Source organism: Zophobas morio, unplaced genomic scaffold (genome assembly GCF_036711695.1).
Source record: "Zophobas morio isolate AGI-343-1 ecotype UQ-CSIRO unplaced genomic scaffold, CSIRO_AGI_Zmor_V1 ptg000006l, whole genome shotgun sequence".
NCBI classification, from domain to species: Eukaryota; Metazoa; Arthropoda; class Insecta; order Coleoptera; family Tenebrionidae; genus Zophobas; species Zophobas morio.
This window is the reverse complement of record NW_026972111.1, coordinates 16726666-16746094: the sequence shown is the minus strand read 5'-3', so window position 1 is coordinate 16746094 and position 19429 is coordinate 16726666. Positions and strand designations below refer to the sequence as shown.

General features: G+C 32.6%; 1 protein-coding gene and 1 long non-coding RNA gene across 2 annotated transcripts; one reads left to right on the top strand and one right to left on the bottom strand.

Annotated features, from left to right (window-relative positions):
- Window positions 1-10242: 10242 nt before the first annotated feature.
- On the bottom strand, window positions 10243-10761 carry LOC135123716 (uncharacterized). The gene is made up of 2 exons (XR_010279696.1): window positions 10672-10761; window positions 10243-10619 (listed from the first exon to the last, which is right to left on the bottom strand). It is a non-coding gene; the product is annotated as an uncharacterized LOC135123716 (long non-coding RNA).
- Window positions 10601-18486, top strand: LOC135123715 (alkaline phosphatase). Its single transcript, XM_064048574.1, has 6 exons — window positions 10601-10686; window positions 10745-10947; window positions 14082-14649; window positions 15397-15729; window positions 17022-17240; window positions 18277-18486. The coding sequence occupies exons 1-6, from the start codon at window positions 10611-10613 to the stop codon at window positions 18438-18440; spliced, it is 1563 nt and encodes a 520-aa protein (XP_063904644.1). The 5' UTR covers window positions 10601-10610; the 3' UTR covers window positions 18441-18486.
- The last annotated feature ends 943 nt before the right edge of the window (window positions 18487-19429 follow it).

The following is a 19429-nucleotide window of genomic DNA, read 5'->3' as shown; positions in this document are numbered from 1 at the left end:
CTGTTGCCCAGCAAGAACCAAACAATACAAGGAGGTCTGGAGTGCGTCTTGCCATTAAAAGAGAGGACTAGGGTTCGATAGCAAGGGTGAAGGACACCGTATTTTGTAAATTTGGACGCCGTAGTTTAAAAATGATGCATACGGTATTTTGTGAATTATGAACGCTGCACTTTGTATATTCCAAAGCCGTACTTTATCAGTCCTGAATGCATTTTTTTAACAACATATTTCAAAAAAAATCGGGCATTTTTGGAAAAAATATCCACTTTCCTTCGTGTTCACAGCACGTAACACAAAACATTTTCGCTAATATTTATTAACAATAAATTAGAAATTCGCGAACACATGCTACTTTTAAGCCAAAACGGAGCTCCAGTGTTGCTGCTACCAGACCGCAATCAAAACTAAACACAGAGGATGGAAAAATTGACCTTTTATCAGGTAGCTCACGTGACAGTGACGTCATCGTACGTCACGATGAGATTGCAAAAATTATTTTTCATATTTTAGATCAGAAATTGTACATTTTCGGGGTTAATTTAACAATGTTTTTAAATAAACTAATTTGTTTTTGCTAACCTCGTGTTCTTAGGAAGATGGATTTCGGTTTAATTATTATCATATATTAATAGTTATCATATTTGAACATTATGAATTCTATTAATTATGTTTAAATTTTATTTAATTATATCGCGAAAATGTATAGCTTTGACCCACCAACTTCAGTCGTTTCGAAAATTTATCCAAAATGTAAACATTGTCGACCAAACGAATCACGGAATCCGATAAATTAAAACTGAAGTCGTACTTACCCTGTTTTCGGTCTTTTTCGGAAAAATATTCATTTTCGTCCGTGTTCACAGCACTAACACAACAAATTTGCCTTAATATGTATTAATAATAAAATTGAAATTCGCTAAAACGCTCCACTTTTACGCCAAAATGACGCGACGATCTTGCCGCCATCAAACAGAAATTAATACTGAACACAAAGGACCGTAAAACGTGACCTTTATACAGGTAGATCACGTGACATTGACGTCATCGTACGTCACCATGAGACTGCAAAAATTATTTTTCATATTTTGGCCGGGAAAATGCACATTTTCGGGGATAATTTAACAATGTTTAAACAAATTGATTTGTTTTTAATAATTTCGGGCTTTTAGGACAACGAGTTTCGGTTTAATTATCAAATATATATTTATGCTTATCATATTTAAACATTATAAGTGATATTAATTATGTTTAAAATTTATTTATTTATATCGTGAAAATGTATAGCTTTGATCAACCGATTTCAATCGTTTCGAAAATGTCCCCAAAATTTAAACAAAGTCGAGTGAACGAATCACGGAATCCGATAAATTAAAACTGAAGTCGTACTTACCCTGTTTTCCGTCTTTTTCGGAAAAATATCCATTTTCGTTCGTGTTCACAGCACTAACACAACATATTTTCCGTAATATGTATTAATAATAAACTAGAAATTCACTAAAACGTTCCACTTTTACGCCAAAATGAAGCGACGATCTTGCCGCCATCAAACAGAAATTAATACTGAACGCAAAGGACCGAAAAACGTGACGTTTATACAGGTAGCTCAGGTGACAGTGACATCATCGTACGTCACGATGAGATTGCAAAAATTATTTTTCATATTTTGGCCGGGAAAATGCACATTTTCGGGGATAATTTAACATTGTTTAAACAAATTGATTTGTTTTTAATAACTTCGGGCTTGTAGGACAACGAGTTTCGACTTAATTATCGTATATTGATGCTTATCATATTTAAACATTATAAATGATATTAATTATGTTTAAAATTTATTTATTTATATCGTGAAAATGTATAGCTTTGATCAACCGATTTCAATCGTTTAGAACATTTTCCCAAAATTTAAACATAGTCGACCGAACGAATCACGGAATCCGATAAATTAAAACTGAACTCGAACTTACCCTGTTTTCGGTCATTTTCAGAAAAATATCCATTTTCGTTCGTGTTCACAGTTCCAATACAACACATTTTCACTATTATTTGTTAATAATAAATTAGAAATTCGTGAAAAGAGCCCTACTTTTAAACCAAAACGGACTCTGATGTTGCTACCACCAAACCAAAATCAAAAGTAAACGCAGAGGACCGAAAAATCTGACCTTTTATCAGGTAGCTCACGTGACAGTGACGTCATCGTACGTCACGATGAGATTGCAAAAATTATTTTTCATATTTTAGATCAGAAATTGTACATTTTCGGGGCTAATTTAACAATGTTTAAACAAACTAATTTGTTTTTGCTAACCTCGTGTTCTTAGGAAAATGGTTTTCGGTTTAATTATCATATATTACTAGTTATCATATTTAAACATTATGAATTATATTAATTAAGTTTAAATTTTATTTAATTATATCGCGAAAATGTATAGCTTTGACCCACCAACTTCAATCGTTTCGAAAATTTTTCCAAAACTTAAACATTGTCGAATAAACGATTCACGGAATCCGATAAATTAAAACTGAAGTCGTACTTACCTCGTTTTCGGTCCTTTTCGGAAAAATATCCATTTTCGTTCGCGTTCACAGCACTAACACAACATATTTTCCGTAATATTTATTAATAATAAAGTAGAAATTCGCTAAAACGCTCCACTTTTACGCCAAAATGAAGCGACGATCTTGCCGCCATCAAACAGAAATTAATACTGAACACAAAGGACCGCAAAACGTGACCTTTATACAGGTAGCTCACGTGACATTGACGTCATCGTACGTCACCATGACACTGCAAAATTTATTTTTCATATTTTGGCCGAGAAAATGCACATTTTCGGGGATAATTTAACACTGTTTAAACAAATTGATTTGTTTTTAATAAATTCGGGTTTGTAGGAAAACGAGTTTCGGTTTAATTATCGTATATTGATGCTCATCATATTTAAACATTATAAATGATATTAATTATGTTTAAACTTTATTTATTTATATCGTGAAAATGTATAGCTTTGATCAACCAGTTTCAATCGTTTCGAAAATATTCCCACAATTTAAACATTGTCGAGTAAACGAATCACCGAACCCAGTAAATTAAAACTGAAATCGTACTTACCCTGTTTTCGGTCCTTTTCGGAAAAATATCCATTTTCATTCGTGTTCACGACACTAACACAACATACTTTCCGCAATATTTATTAATAATAAAGTAGAAATTCGCCAAAACGCCCCACTTTTACGCCAAAACGACGCGACGATCTTGCCGCCATCAAACAGAAATTAATACTGAACACAAAGGACCGCGAAACGTGACCTTCGGACAGGTAGCTCAGGTGACAGTGACGTCATCGTACGTCACGATGAGATTGCAAAAATTATTTTTCATATTTTGGTCGGGAAAATGCACATTTTCGGGGATAATTTAACAATGTTTAAACAAATTGATTTGTTTTTAATAATTTCGGGCTTTTAGGACAACGAGTTTCGGTTTAATTATCATATATATTTATCCTTATCATATTTAAACATTATAAGTGATATTAATTATGTTTAAAATTTATTAATTTATATCATGCAAATGTATAGCTTTGATCAACCGACTTCAATCGTTTCGAAAATTTTCCCAAAATTTAAACATTGTCGAGTGAAGGAATCACGGAATCCGATGAATTAAAACTGAAGTCGTAAGATAATTAGCTTTTATTTATGCATAAATTGTGCAGTGCGTTCTTTCTAACACTGACCATAGAGATTCCCAACTCAAGGTGTCTACCCCATACTAACTTATATTTTGGTGACTCGATTTTTGCCTTGATGGTTGAACACTGTCACTGTTTTCCGTTTTTGTTGTATCGAGATACTACTTGAGCATCAACTGTTACCTACTGAAGTATTAGCATCATCTAGAAAAACTAGAAATATTTTGATTTGATATTCGAGTAGATACTTCGTATTTCGAGTATGAGCATCTACTAGTTTTATTTATATCAACCATTGTCAAAAATTTGATCGAACGTTGTTTCGACAGAACTTCCTTCGCACCAAAAGTATAATGAAACATATTCAGCATTTTCGAGTTGAGTCTTTTCTTCACACAATTTTGTGATGACCTAATCAACATTTACGATCAACACGCATACCACCTTGGATTGGTGCAGTGTAATACTAAAAATAACTGTATTGTATTCCCAAAATTATCTGCGAAAATCGAGTGGGCCGTTCCATCAATTTTTTGGGGGGAATAAGTAAATATTCTTAACAATTTACCATGCTTACAATAACTTTAAAACGTCTACAAGATCTCAAAGAAGTCATTTCTTCAACTCTTGAGTTATTCTCTAAAATAAATCGAATGATTCATACATTTTTTGGAGTCACTGTAAAAACAAATCTAAAAAATATGAATGCAATGATAAATTACGAAAATATACTGATGATGTTTTGTACATTTTAGATAGGATTTGTTCGGCAAAATCTTGAGATGACGTTTTTTTTTGGGCTTGATAAACAGATATATTTTGATTAAAAACCTACCATGTCAAACAGTAACTTCAAAACGTCTGCAATATTTCAAAATTCAGTTTTGCAATTCTTGATTCAATCAATAAAATAAATTGACTCAGTGATTAATTTTTTGAGACACCCCCTATAAGCAAAACCAAAAATTATGAATGGAATGATAAATCACAAGTATAGTGTCATCCTATCTTGGACATTTTAAAGAGGATTCATTTGGCAAAATTTTGGGCTGACGTCATCAATTTTTTGGAGGGGATAAGTAAATATATTTTGAATAAAAATTTATTATGCTTATCATATGTTTAAAACCTCTGCAAGATTTCAAGCATTCGGTTTTGCAGATTCAAAATTAAATTGTAGGTGAAACGAAGTTCACGGGGTCAGCTAGTTAATTAATAAAAATCACATCAAATTTGCATTTTCCCAATATTGGTTAACAAATAAAATGTCTCATATTGAAATAGTGTTTACTCATCCAGAATTCTGAATCTGCACAAAAATTGACACTCAATTTCTTACCTGCTGTAGCATAAAATTGTAGAGCGACGTATATACAACTTATTCATTAGCGTTAGATGGTGATAAGGTCCTTTTTTTGTATTATTCTCTCAGAAATTTTTCGTATTGCAAACATTTCTCTCATTAGTCTTTGTTCTTCGTTATGTTATCATTATCACTATCACTACTTTCAGAAAAATTTGCAGCAATTCCCAACAAAACTTGTGCGGCCGTCTTTACAATAAATAACGGGTCAATTTAAAAGTCACTCAGAGTAGTCGTTGGATTATTATTTAACACAAACGGCATATCTGTTCTTATAACATATAGCATATAAGAGGTTATGTTTCTGCCAAATGGATATTATAAGAACAGACATGTCGTTTGTTTCAAATGAAATTCCAACGCCTTCTCAAAATGATTTTTCAGTTGAACACCCGTTACTTTCATTTGACATTCATAGCCAAAGATCGGAAAGTGGGTCATTTCTGACCGATTAGATACGACTCATTACTGACCGCTTGCAGACTTTTCCGACTCGTTGAAAACTGATTGTGAATTGAAGTATATTTCTAATACAATAATTCAGATTTTCATGCAATTATCAAAATTTTTTTCGGGATTAAACTCCAGGGTTTTCATAAATGATTCTAGCATCTAAATGGCCACTGGATTTGTTCCGCCATTTTGGGGTGTATAACTATAATGACAACGAAAGTTCAAATATCATCAAAGTCATCATTATTCTGAAAGATGATATATTAACCATTTTAATTAAAACAGAAAAAATGTCTACCATTACTTAGAAATGGCAAATCTGCAACATTTTTAAATTTCTCAAGTCAATGAATCTAAGAAACATTTAGATGTATTAGAAATTACATAAAACGGCAGATAGCTTCATTTATGGTGTTATTTATGCGATTGCAGAGCTGCAGACGAAAAGACTGAACTGTGGTACAAAAACAAAATACTTCTTTCCAGAGTTTGTAGTGATGTTCTGTAGTACGCATTGTACTATTTAAAAAAAGAAACGCTAGTTACAGAGGTATAGTAGCCCGAAAGCTATAAGATTATATGACCATCATAAAAGTAGTTAATCGCAAATAAATACCCCCTTTGTGTGGTTCGCACTAAGCTTACCGGTTGGCAATAAATCGTCTTCTAAACATTTCTTGCTCACATTTAACAGGGCCGGCTTTCAAAGCGACTGGTTATTTCGGAACGCTTTGTGGCTGCAGGTAGTAGGAGTAGGTAGTTAGATATTTAGTGAAAGTCACCCCTGAACGAACCAACAGCAGCCGGTCGAGCTGCAGTGGACACGTTATTTACGACTTTAAAACCTTTTGTATTGTAAACAACTTAATTTCGACACAATGGGATAATTGTATGATGGTCATATAATCTTATACCTTTTGGAGTACTTTATGTAATTATATCTCACCCAACGGAGTCATATGTTAATTGAACAATAACACAAAAACAAAGACAAAATGAAAATTATGTAGAGGTACGGACATAAACTGGGAATATTTTTTTGTAAGAATAGATATAAAGCTAAAAAAACTGTTAAAAGTAAAACAAAACCGATTAGACAGTAAGAGCACGATGTTAAAGAATTGCAAAATAGAAACATCCAAGAAAAGTAAGAAAAAGAAATAATTCACACATGCTAAGAAAAAAAGGCTATTGTGTCCAACAGATTTGAAACAAACCATTCAACATGCAACAAAGAGAACGAAAAAATATCGAAAGAAAGAGCCCTGGTGGGATGAAGAATGTAAACGAGAAAATGTAATAAACTAATAAGGAATTCATTGCAAATGGAGGCGTTACGAACACAAAATGGAGAAAAGAATATTATACAGAACTCAAAGAGCAAAAAATTATATAGAAAAGAAAAGAGCAAAAAATGAAAACAAAATTATTCAAAAGTAAAGAAAGAAAATAAGAGAAACAACCAGACAATTTAGGGAAAAACGAATTAAGTGGACAGAATAGAAGTCGACGATGGTGAAGCAATGACAATAATTAATTATAATTACCCAACAAAAAGTGAAGTCCGGGAAATATTAGAAAGCCTCCTAAAACATACAAAGTAAATCAGTTGCGAGATCTTAGACGGCATTTGGGCATTGGCTAATTTTATGTTATCATAATCCCTTGAGTATAAAATTGTTGATCTGCCGTTTCCGTCTTCTATTAGCGAGTTTAGTGGACTAGTCAATCGCTAGCCAAAATTTGTCGAAACAACTCACTAACAATTTAATCTCAAAATTTTATAAAGTAAATCCTACTTAAATTTTATAAAATTATATGTTTGTATACTTGTAGTTTATTAACACGCCCCTAATTATTATTTTAGACTCCTAGATTTAAAAATTCAGAATTTTGTATCGCCATTTTACAATTTAACTTAGAAACTACAAAAATAATTGCTCTGAAAACTTGCAAACGTTTTAAGGTTATCATATACACGATAAATGATTAATTCAATTTACCTTCAAAAATTTGATAACCTCTTCCCGAAATTTTGCTATACAAATCCTACCTAAAATGTACATAGTACAGAGTGATCAACAAGTACTGCTTCAATTGGGAACAGAATTAATCAATTCTAAGAATTTTTTTTTCGCTACTATTGCCAAACCTGATTCAAATTCAACGTCGTTTTGACGCGCCCAAGAAAGTTTGGTTGTGACATTTTAATCAATAAAACAAATGTTGGCGGAAATTAAATGTCACTGTCAACCATGACAGTTTTGACAACAGAAAGCAACGTAGAGTGACAAATCTACCAATTTCAACCAAAATTAATTGCTGTCAACTGAAACAGTATATTTATTGATCACGCTGTATTATGTGCTTTTTTATAACTGCTTAGTGGTTATACAGTGTTTAAAAAAATGGTCGAAAGTTATTTCGACAGGACTTCCCTCGTCCCCGAAGTGCAGTGCAACAAATCCCGCTTCTTTGAAAAATAAAAAAATATGATTTTGCGAATTTCTATTCTTGATAACCTCTATATATTAAAATAAATATGGATAAGTAATACTAGTAACCCTCTAAGAAGATAAATGACATCATATAAATTCGTTTTGATACCCTATATTTTTTTTTGTTTCTCTACCACATATCACTTATGTTTTAATGACACACTATACGTTTTTTTAGAGATCTTATAGAGCTGGTTTTTTTAAATTCATTGATATATCATACTTTAATCACCCATACCCCGTTACTGTTCACTGTCTAGCATTCCAACACATTATGTTGCGAAAACACACTTATTTATATTCGGTCAGCAACTCTGGAGTGACCTGGTCGTCACCCCATGGTAGGAACCGGATTAACAATTGCTCCAGAAATATATATGAATGCATTGATAAAGGGCAGACTATACTTGTATGTATTGGTGAATTTCCCATTTAAAATTGTTTCGGTCAACATTATTTCAGCAAGGACACGTATATCAATTCTGGCACATGTAGTGTAATACTAAAAATAACATTGAGGTGCACTGTTTTAAAGATTTAAACAATAAAACAAATATAGCAGCATGCTGTTTTATAAAATTTTAATCTTACCTACTATGAACAATTTTGAGATGTCAGAGTCATGACATTGATAGGGAGATCTACATGATATAATCCTAATATAAATACAAAATTTGATACTTTCGAAAATTATCTGTCTAATAAAAATCCGGACAGACGGCAGACAGACGGACAGGTAGACAGACAGACAAACAGACGGAAACGGGAGGGTCATGAAAGGTCGAGAAAACGTGAAAGTAGAGAGCTGGCCGACGGACTTGATTACAATACTTCCTTCGCTTACGCTCGAAAAATAAAAAAATAATAATAATCAATAGAAAGCAAAATGCAGAGGGAAAATCTTAATTTAAGACACCACAAAAATTATGCATATACTCGTATAATGTGGGGGTCGCGACGCGTATCTCTATTTTTTAAGAATTACAACGTGCGTGTATTTTTTAACGAATTTTGAAAAACCGTTAAGTTGCGATTAAAATGATATACAACATTTACTACATATTTATTTCAATTTCAGTTGATAACAAAAAATAAAGTTGAATAAAATGCTGATATGAGTGTATGAGTATTGAATGTATTGTTTTATGCGTACGCTGACCTTCATTGGTTCTAACCACGGTGGTATAAGTAAGGTGTTTCAACTCCATTCATAAATTTTCATAAAACGGGCGCTTAAAAACTGGTATCGTAGTAGGTTGTGGGAGCTTAAGATGACCGCCACCATGTGGTAGTTAATTGTACTATTTGCACTATCGACTGACGTTTGACATGACATTTGACGTATATTTCCCCTTATCTTTCAAAAAGATGTCACAAAACCTAACCTATAAAGCTGACATTTGTGACAACTTGCATTCAAGGACATTTTTACGCAAATTTCATTCTTTATTGTGGAGAGTTTCAACATAGTATCCAGTAGACGGCGCTAGGAACTTTAAGCTCCCGTGGCCTTCTGGGATCTCTTCGAAAAAAGACCATTTTAAACTCGGAGTTTGCAGACCTGTTATATATGGCCGTGGTTCTAACTATAGCCCCTAGAAAACACATAGCTGTGACAGATAGTATCGTCACCGTGGAGCAAACCTGGCGGAAACTTAACAAAAACAAAAATTATAAACACCATTTGACAGACCGCGAAATTTAAAATAGTTTTATGTTGGATTTAAAGTTTGTACTTTATATACAAAATATGGAGTTTTAATTTGAATAAAATATAAAATTTAATCAATAAAATCTTATTTAATAATTATTATTAGTTATATTAATTGACAATTCATTGACTTTAAACAAAAAGACCACGCCAAGGCCACGTGACAACAACTCTCTGCTGACAAAATTTGGTTCCAAACCAGGGGAATTTTTTGCGTTACCAACTGCATTTGCTCCACTCATACAACAATGGATGACGGTACTATGTATTTCTAGGGGCTATAGTTCTAATCAAAAGTTAAATATTTGTCTACTTGGTTGCAGTTATTCAAAAAAAAAAAAACGGTGACTTCAATTTTGGGAAGCTCTGTAATTATTTAATTACTTTATTTATTGTGCAACAGGTAGCACACTCTCATTAAATCTTACGCAACAATAGTTGAGCAACTTGTAAAGACTAGGTTATAAGTTGTAACGGTAAGGTATTCTTTTGTTTGTTTATATTAAATAAAAAACCAAACAATAAAGTTATTAATAAAATTTAATAATTCAATATTTTCATCTGTATACTCGTAGTACTACTGGGGATGTATGTATATGCAAATGGGAGGAGTATAAGACCCTACATTTAAAGTCCCCTCGTTACTACAACAGGAAATGCACCTTCAACATTTTGCCGCCATTTATCGGTCAACCCATGGTGTCAACCCTTTTACAAAACACTCAGGCAACAATAATTATCCACTCATCGCGTTACAAAACTAAACGCATTTATTTACTGTTTCATTGTCACTTAATCCCATCGTTAAATTACTCAACCACGTCATAACACCAGTGAACGCTTGATTGCGCTAATTGTTTAGCAACAAATAGTAAAAACTGTTTGGAGGCATGTATTCCCTAAAATTTGATGTGGTAGTATTCATTTTGACAATAAAATTAAATAGTGTACTTAGCTCTAAGGAAGGTAAGATTCGACTACAGGCGATAGTATCGATATTGTTATGATTATTGACTTTGTGTAGATAGTTCCTATTGGTTTGATTTGGGAAAGAACGACATCAACAACGCCCTCAATAAACCAGTTATACAGGGTACTGCTAAAAATGTCATTCTATTTGTTGCTGATGGGATGGGAATTACCACTACCACAGCCGCACGAATTTATTCGGCAACTGAGTCTGGTTACTTAGCTTTTGAACAGTTTCCACATGTAGGAATTCTCAAGGTAAGTACATATACGTTTATAGGTAGGATCATTGAAGGATTACAACCATGGTCAAGTAGTCGCTGTATTGCGGCGTGCCTATAGTTAACTGTACTAACTACCAGTCAGAGAGTAGAGTAACAAACGACAATTTTGATCACAAGTAACTCTTTGATAAATTCGTTTTATAACAATAATCCAAATATGGTTTTATTTCAAGAACAATAAAACAATGTGCAGTTAGCAAACTGATTTATTTGCTCGTATAATCATAATTATTCAGTGAAGCATATGAATAGTTGTACACCTCAACAGTATTGTTTGTTGCGTACTGTTATTTATTCATACAGTAATTTTATTAATACTTCTACTATTTTATTATTTGAGCCTCTATATTTTCCATTTTGAGAGTAATTAAATTTTCATGATCTTTACGTAAACAAGGGAAGTACCAGCCTACAGTAATAAAATCACTTTGAAAAATATTTAATTCCGTGTTTTCTCGACGTTTCCAGTGTATACAATACGAAAATGTCTCCAGTTTTCGTGTGTCTGTCCTCTGTTAGTCTGTTTTACTAGAGAAATAACTTTCCAAACAAATTATTATTGGACTGACTATTGTAACGACATTTTTCCACAATGTAGTTTTAGAACGAGGCTTCTGGAGTGGTTTGCCGCAGTTGCAAACTAAAAAATTAGTCTATTAGACAGTCTTTTTTCGTAATACATTTGTGTAATTCTTGATTTAATCAATAAAATTAATTGACTCACTCATTAATTTTTTCAGGCACCCTGTATAAGCAAATCTAAAAAATATTAATGCAGTGATGAATCGCAAGTATGGACTCATCATCATTCTTTACACATTTAATCATTTTTTCAGCAAAATTTTGCGGTGGCGTCATCAAATTTTTAGGGAGGTTGAGCAAATACATTTTGATCAAAATTTTACCATGCTTATGAAAAATTTAAAACATCTCCAAGACTTCAAAGCATTCGGTTTTGTAGTTCCTGATTAAATCAATAAAATAAATTCACACTACCATTCATTTTTTTGAGTCACCCTGTATATGCAAATCCAAAAAATATGAATGGAATGATAAATCACAACTACAGACTCATCATATTTTGCACATTTAAGATAGGATTTATTCAGCAAAATTTTGAGGTGACGTCATTAATTTTTTAGGGGGGGATGAGCAAATACATTTTGACTAAAAATTTACCATGCCTATGATAACTTTAAAAGAGCTCCAAGATTTCAAAGCATTTGGTTTTGCAGATTCAACATTAAATTGCAAAATGTTGTTTCATAATTTTGATTTTTTTTCCAAAAATCTAGACGTTTCGGGTAAAAACTCAATTCGGAATCGTAAAGTCCATGTGTAGGACTATGTTATTTTATACAATTTAAAACCCATTTACTACGTACAATTTTGAACTGACGTCAGCGCATTAATGGTGGGGATGATTACGTAAATTTTGGTTAGCGTTTTAACATCTACATGATATTCCTAATATAAATACAAAATTTCGCAACAATCGGTCTAGTATTTCGGAGATTATCTGTCTAATAAAAATCCGGGACGGCAGACAGACGGATAGACGGACAAATAGACGGAAACGGGAGACCTATTTCTTCGTCCTCTAGGGGTCATGAAAGGCCGAGAAAACGTAAAAGCATAGAATCGGCCGACGGACTCGATTACAATACTTCCTTTGCTTACGCTTGGGAAGTAAAAATGGTACCACAAGAAAACTGACACTTTTCTTCGGGGTACCTCCTATCTCAGATGGCAAACCCAGCGCTTCCTTAAAAAATGCATGAACGTGTCCGTTCAAAGTGGTGTAAAAATTGATCCAGTTTATATATTTTTTATTAAAAACTACACACTAGACGTGAATATAAATTAGGGGGTCCCCTGGACTCAAGCTTGTTAATTCGAAATATAATTTTTTAAAGCGATACTTAGGTATATCTCTATCGTATTTAAGACACGACGAAACCAGGTCAGACGCAAGTCTTAAATACATACTTTCAAATATATAATAGATAATCAATGAAATATGCTCTACTGATGAGATCTAAGGAACTTGAAACTTCAATCTACAGATTTTCATTGACTTTTCTAATCCTTAGATCATATAATAAATAGATACCACCATGCCGTGTTCTTTCCCTAGGACAGCCTGTGACGACATCCTCCTGTCACACATCTCTCTCGTGCATGGAGGGATTACAATGAAGCTATCCTTGCCTGATCACTATTTGAATTTTGCGCGCCTAAATTTTAGGAAGTATGTCTGAACTAACTTCGGAAGAAAGATGTTGACAGCTTGATTTTATAAATAATTCACAGTAGATAACGAAAGGAATAGTAAATTATTGGGCAGCAATTGTGATCCTTTATGACTACATCACTTAAAATAGGATCTTTATTCTAAATTCTAAAATTGTTTTTTGTACAACAACTCGAAAGAGAGGTTAGAAGAAACATCTGTCAAAAGCGATTTGCTGCGCTGGTGTGGTACAAGGATGGAAGTGAAATAGACATATACAGATGAAATGCATATAACAAAGATGAAGATGTGGTGATCACACAAGGATAGCATTATACTACTCCCCTTAACGTAGAAAACGACAACAGATAGCTTCATGTCTAGTCACAGCTTTCAGTTTGAGTATTGGTATCTATTTATTATATGATCTAAGGTCTAATCTATATTTTACGATAGAGTAACATCAGATGATAGTGTGGTATTACATACATGTTTGCAGAAAGAAAGTACCAATGATTGTGCTACATCGATGAATTCAGAAAAAAAAGCTGTATTCAAAATTGCATTAATTATATAGTAGTAACTTTCAGAAAAACAAACAAGTTGGTCTTGCATCTCGAAAACAAATGAAGCAAAAAAAAATTTTTTGCAAATAATTAGGGCACAACTTCTTCTACCTCCATACCTAATTTCAGATGATTTGTATAATTGGTTCTCAAGATATTTAACCGTTTCCATACGTTCTAGCGACCTGTATATTAACATTAAACTAATGAAAAATTAATAGATACAAATGTCGTGTTACATGATCATTTTGTATATTGTCCGTGTAAAACCATTTCAGTTAAATTTATTTATTTGTTTTATTTTATTAGACTTACAACGCAGACAAACTAGTTCCGGACTCGGCAAGTACGGCTACTGCTCTTTTTTCCGGCATAAAAACTAATTACAAAACGTCGGGGGTAGATTCTTCTGTGAAATTAAACGATTGCGAAGCTTCTCTTAAACCGGAAGCCAGAATTGATGGTTTAATCAAATGGGCTCAAGATGCTGGCAAATCTACAGGATTCGTAACCACCACGCGCGTTACTCACGCAACTCCTAGTGCGCTGTATGCTCATATTCCTAACCGAGGTTGGGAATGCGAAAGCACCATACCTGATGACTCAAAAAAATGTAAAGATATAGCAAGACAACTTGTAGAAGACGAACCTGGAAAGAACATTAATGTGATTATGGGCGGTGGACGACAGTGTCTTCAGTCGAACACTAAAGATTTACCAGGCGATCCAGTAGATACGTGGGCTTGTTTCAGTAAAGACGGCCGTGATTTAATTAAAGACTGGATACAAGACAAAAAAGGACGTGATAAGACTTATGCAGTCGTCCAAAATAATGAACAACTCAACAGTGTGAAATCTTCTACAGAATTCGTATTAGGTAAGGTGCACACTACGATTAATATGCTATTTTCACTGAATATACTTATTTGGTACAAATTTGGGAACACAATGTAACAGAAACACTCATATAGGTAAAACATGCTTTAGAGTATAGTCATAATGGATAAATTAACCAAAAAAATTTAATCAACTCTGGCAAAACTACAACGTCTTGGCTGTTTAATTATATTTTTATTTTTCTAGTATGTTTTAAAAAGAAATATTAGAAAAATAAATACGTAGAAAACAATTTAACAACAACTTTGAGAATTTTTAACTATCCTTTTTAAAGTAATTGGTAATGTTTAGATGTCGAGAACAACACAACCTAGGAAGAACAAATTGGTAATTGAAGTTTCCAAACTTATTCTTAACTTGCCCAGCTCCATCTTTTATAAAATAAAATAAATATTTCAAAATAAAAAATGTACTCCTAGAAGAAAATAATATGCTTTTAGGGGACATGTAATATACTCATGATTTCTGCTTTTTTTAATGACTGAAGTTTTTCCTAACAGAACTTACTGTTAATTTTTTTCACATTCTTTAAAAAAAAATCTAAATATCATTTAAAATTTATATTGCGGTTTTTACTGTGTTAAAATACGTAAGAAAGCTAAAATTACCACTCAAAAAAATGATTGGTGGTTGTAAAAGTATAAACAAAAAAAAAACAGATATATCTATTAACCGATCTTTTATCGAATTTGTACTACCAACATTGTACTTTTATCCTGAAACTTAGGAATTTTTGCTAATGGACACATGGCAATGGACTACGCTCGCAATAAATCTCCAAAGGGAATGCCATCTTTATCTAACATGACTCAAAAAGCAATAGAACTACTACATAATAATCCAGAGGGTTATTTACTGGTGGTTGAAGGTGGTCTTATTGATTATGCTCATCATAGAGGCCATGCGAGACAAGCTTTAGATGAAACAGTATCATTCAGTGATGCGATTCGTGTAGCTTTAGAAAAAACGGACCCGCAAGAAACTTTAATTGTTGTCACTAGTGATCACTCACATTCGCTTGTCTTCACTGGTTATCTTTCACGTGGTTCCAATGTGCTAGGTAAGTGTACAAATTTTACAATTAATGGAGGTTGTCATTTTTTTACGTCGATGGAATTTTCTTTTATTACCATCACATTGTCATTCTTGTCGGATTTTTTCTGTAAATTCTTATTTATTAATTTGATGGATAGCAAGACAAAGGCTGAAAGAGTACTAAGCATATAGCATCTATTGACGTCAAGTGTTTCGATACTTTATTATTTCCACCAAAGAGTATACTCGTTACTGTGTAAAAAGAAAACAAAAGTTTTTATACCCCTTCAAGGATTAAAAATTACAAAAGACGGAAATTTATAACTAAATAACATTCATTACCAAATCGACATACTCGAGTATACTCGAAATAATATATAAACAAATAGAATTAAATAGAAGTAGTGAAGGAAAAGAAGAAGGAAAATCTACCAAATAGAAATTTAAATATTCATTGAAACTATAAAAACTGATGTTATTCCACTCTCCTCAGCTAAGGAAGTATTGTAATCGAATCCATTGGGTGACTGCCTACTTTTATGTTTTCTCAACGTTTCATGCCCCTATAATACGAAAACATAGTCTCTCGTTTCCGTCTGTCCGCGTCTGTGTCGATTTTTATTAGACAGATAGTCTTCTAAACTGCCGGACGGATTGTTGTCAAATTTTGTATGTATATCAAGCTGATAATAAAGTATCAAAACGTTTGACCTAAACAGATGTACTATTTGCTCTTATCTTACTCCCCTAAAATGAATAGTCTTTTTCTGTCTCGTTTCACCAAGAGATAAAAAGCGTTAATGACTTGCTACATTCTCAACCAAACCTTCAAAACTTGAAGAATTGTAGTAAATGAAAACTTGGAACTTCATAAAAGTAATCAATCATATTTTTAGGGGAAAAGAAAAACAGTTGTTATTATCAAAGTTCAAAGAGTAATTAGCCTTTCTAGTTTTATATGACTTGTCACTGGTTTAAGTTTTGTTTAAGTTTAAGTTTTGTTATAATACTGTAATTGGAACAGGTTTCTGTTGGGTAAATATACTATTATTATTATTAAAACTGATGAGAATATATATTTATGGATGTCTGCAAATCGAGAACTAGAAATAATTAACGTCGTCTTTACAACATTCTGACCTCATCAGTCACTTTTTATTCGTATCCTCGAATGCATAAGTGGCATCCTATTAGGAAGATGCAAACTGCAAACGAAATTCTCATTCAACATAGCTTTATGTTTTTTTTTTGTTTCCAAAAAATATAGTGAATGTTTTTTAAGTTAGTAAAATTATTACAAAATTTCACTAATTTCAGATGTTGCTCAAGAATCTGTGTTAGACAAGATTCCTTATACATCTTTATTATACGGGACCGGCGGTCCAAATAACTATCAATACTCTTCAATTAATGGTACAGTTTCTCGTGCTGATCCCTCAATCAACGATACCAGAGATTACCAGTATTCTCAACAGGCTGTTGTGTTAACTGATGAGGTCACGCATGGCGGAAGCGATGTTTTAGTCTACGCCAAAGGTATGTACAACTTTTATATACAGTATGAGTTACTAAGTGTGCGCTTTTCGATATGTATCATTTGTTATAAAAAATAGGGAAAAAGTCTAAGACAAAAGTTCTACAGTTCTTCGAGCACCATCTAATAAAATTGTTTTCAACGATACAGAGTGTTCTGTTTTTAATAAAGCGTAACACACAACTTAGTTACTTCAAATAGAATACCCTATATATTTTTATATACTTAAACCATCATAAAATGTTATTGTATACAACAGGAACGTTGTCAGTATACTCTAGTTGGCCTTTTCTTAGGTTTCATAACCATACTTTATTTTCGAAATTCTGATATTGTCAAGTTATTCCAATTTTCTTGAAATTTTTTATGGCCACAAAAAAATCACGTAGGGTTATTTTTAAAGTCAGGGTTACAATCTTTTGTAGATTTATAAATAAAGACACGAGCTTTATTGTGATATTAACAAAAATGGGTTTTAATACAGTTAGTTTAGATGAAAAAAATTACATTATAACAATTTTCAAATATCGATATTCCAGTTTTTTTCAAATAGTATATCCTGTATTTTATTAATGCATCTTATTCTGTTTTTGTTCCCTTTCGTTTTTCTTAAGTATTTTCTATATTTAAAGTTGATAGTTATTGCGATTTGTTACTTTTTTAAGGACAAATCGACCTATTTAAAGAAAGAGAAAAAAATTGAGTAAGATGCAATAATAAAGTATAGGATGTTTATGTGTAAGTTACGTCGCGAAAACAAAATTCTCTATATACCTAGTCGAAAATAATTTTAATTTATACTACTCGAAGAGCCAACTTTACTATCTGACTTTTTCCATCTCTAATAATAATTTATGAGATTTCGAGGACCGCGCGCTTAGTGTTCAGCCTCTGTAATTAAGTAAATTAAATGAAGGATTCGGTATTATTAAAAAGAATCTTGATTACATTTAGCTACTCTTTTTGAATTTTTCATTGTAGCTCTGAATCTCTGTAATTTTGTAGTAATAAGTAATAAAATTAAATGTATAATTTCAGGACCAATGGCTCATTTATTTCATACTGTTCATGAACAAACCTATGTTGCCTATGTCATCAGTTATGCAGCCAAGATGGGTCAATTTAAAAATAACAGCCAAAGAATAATTGTTCCCAGTATGTTCTTGGTGTTGAATATGTTATTAATGGGCATTTCAATTTAATGTCGTGTTACTTAAGTTTTTAATAAAATGAATGTACAAAAAGTTTTTTTTTGGCTTTTCAACTTCAATTTTTACTGCAATACTAATGACTGACCTAATAATATTGTTACGAAATAAACCCATACGCCGCCTCGATACGACGCCTATGGGCCGTCGAGAACTCTCTGATCTTATGCCGATGATGATTCATTTTCAATGCGACGGAGCGACGGAGCGCTAAAGAAACGCCTGGAAACGGAAGTCGCGTGTTGTTTAAATACAGTGCACCTTCGGGAACGAGTAATTAAGAAATAAATTGTTGAGTTTTACCTACGCCGAATTTATTCGCTGCTCAACGTAACAATGTTAATTACTTATTATTATTACAGAAATGGAAGTGGGTGATATTTGCTGCATTTTAGCATAATAACAAGTTATTAGACCAGGGCATCGACATTTAAGAGGTTTTATAATTTATTTATGATTGTTTTGTGGTGAGGAATGCAAATTGTTTAAATAACAATTTATTTTGTGTGAATTGACTGATTACGACGACAGCAATAATAGTATATTAAGTATTAGAACAGTAAGGATGGTTTACTGGCCGAACACAAAAGAATGAAAATTGAGCGAAACGTCCCCAATTTTTCTCATCTTCGACAGAGAGAAGGTCTTCGACTAATAACCCTCTTACGTTCGAGATGCTTACGACGGATGTGCAGTAAAAAAATATTTGGAGCAAGCGATGAAAATTCAATTGTTTACGACTTTCTTAGAGTGTAATCAAAGACTGGCGGATGTTGAAACATTCGAGGTGAATATTAAGAGTAACTTAACATTCATCCTCAACATGCATGTTAAGAGAGTTTAATAAGTAAGTGAACGATAAAATAATTTTCTTTTATAGTTGTTTCGTAACAAAAGCGGGCTTACGAAAGAGTAAGTAAAAGCGTATATGTATTTTAAACCACAAGTAATAATTTGTTTGTATTATTTATTCATTATAATAA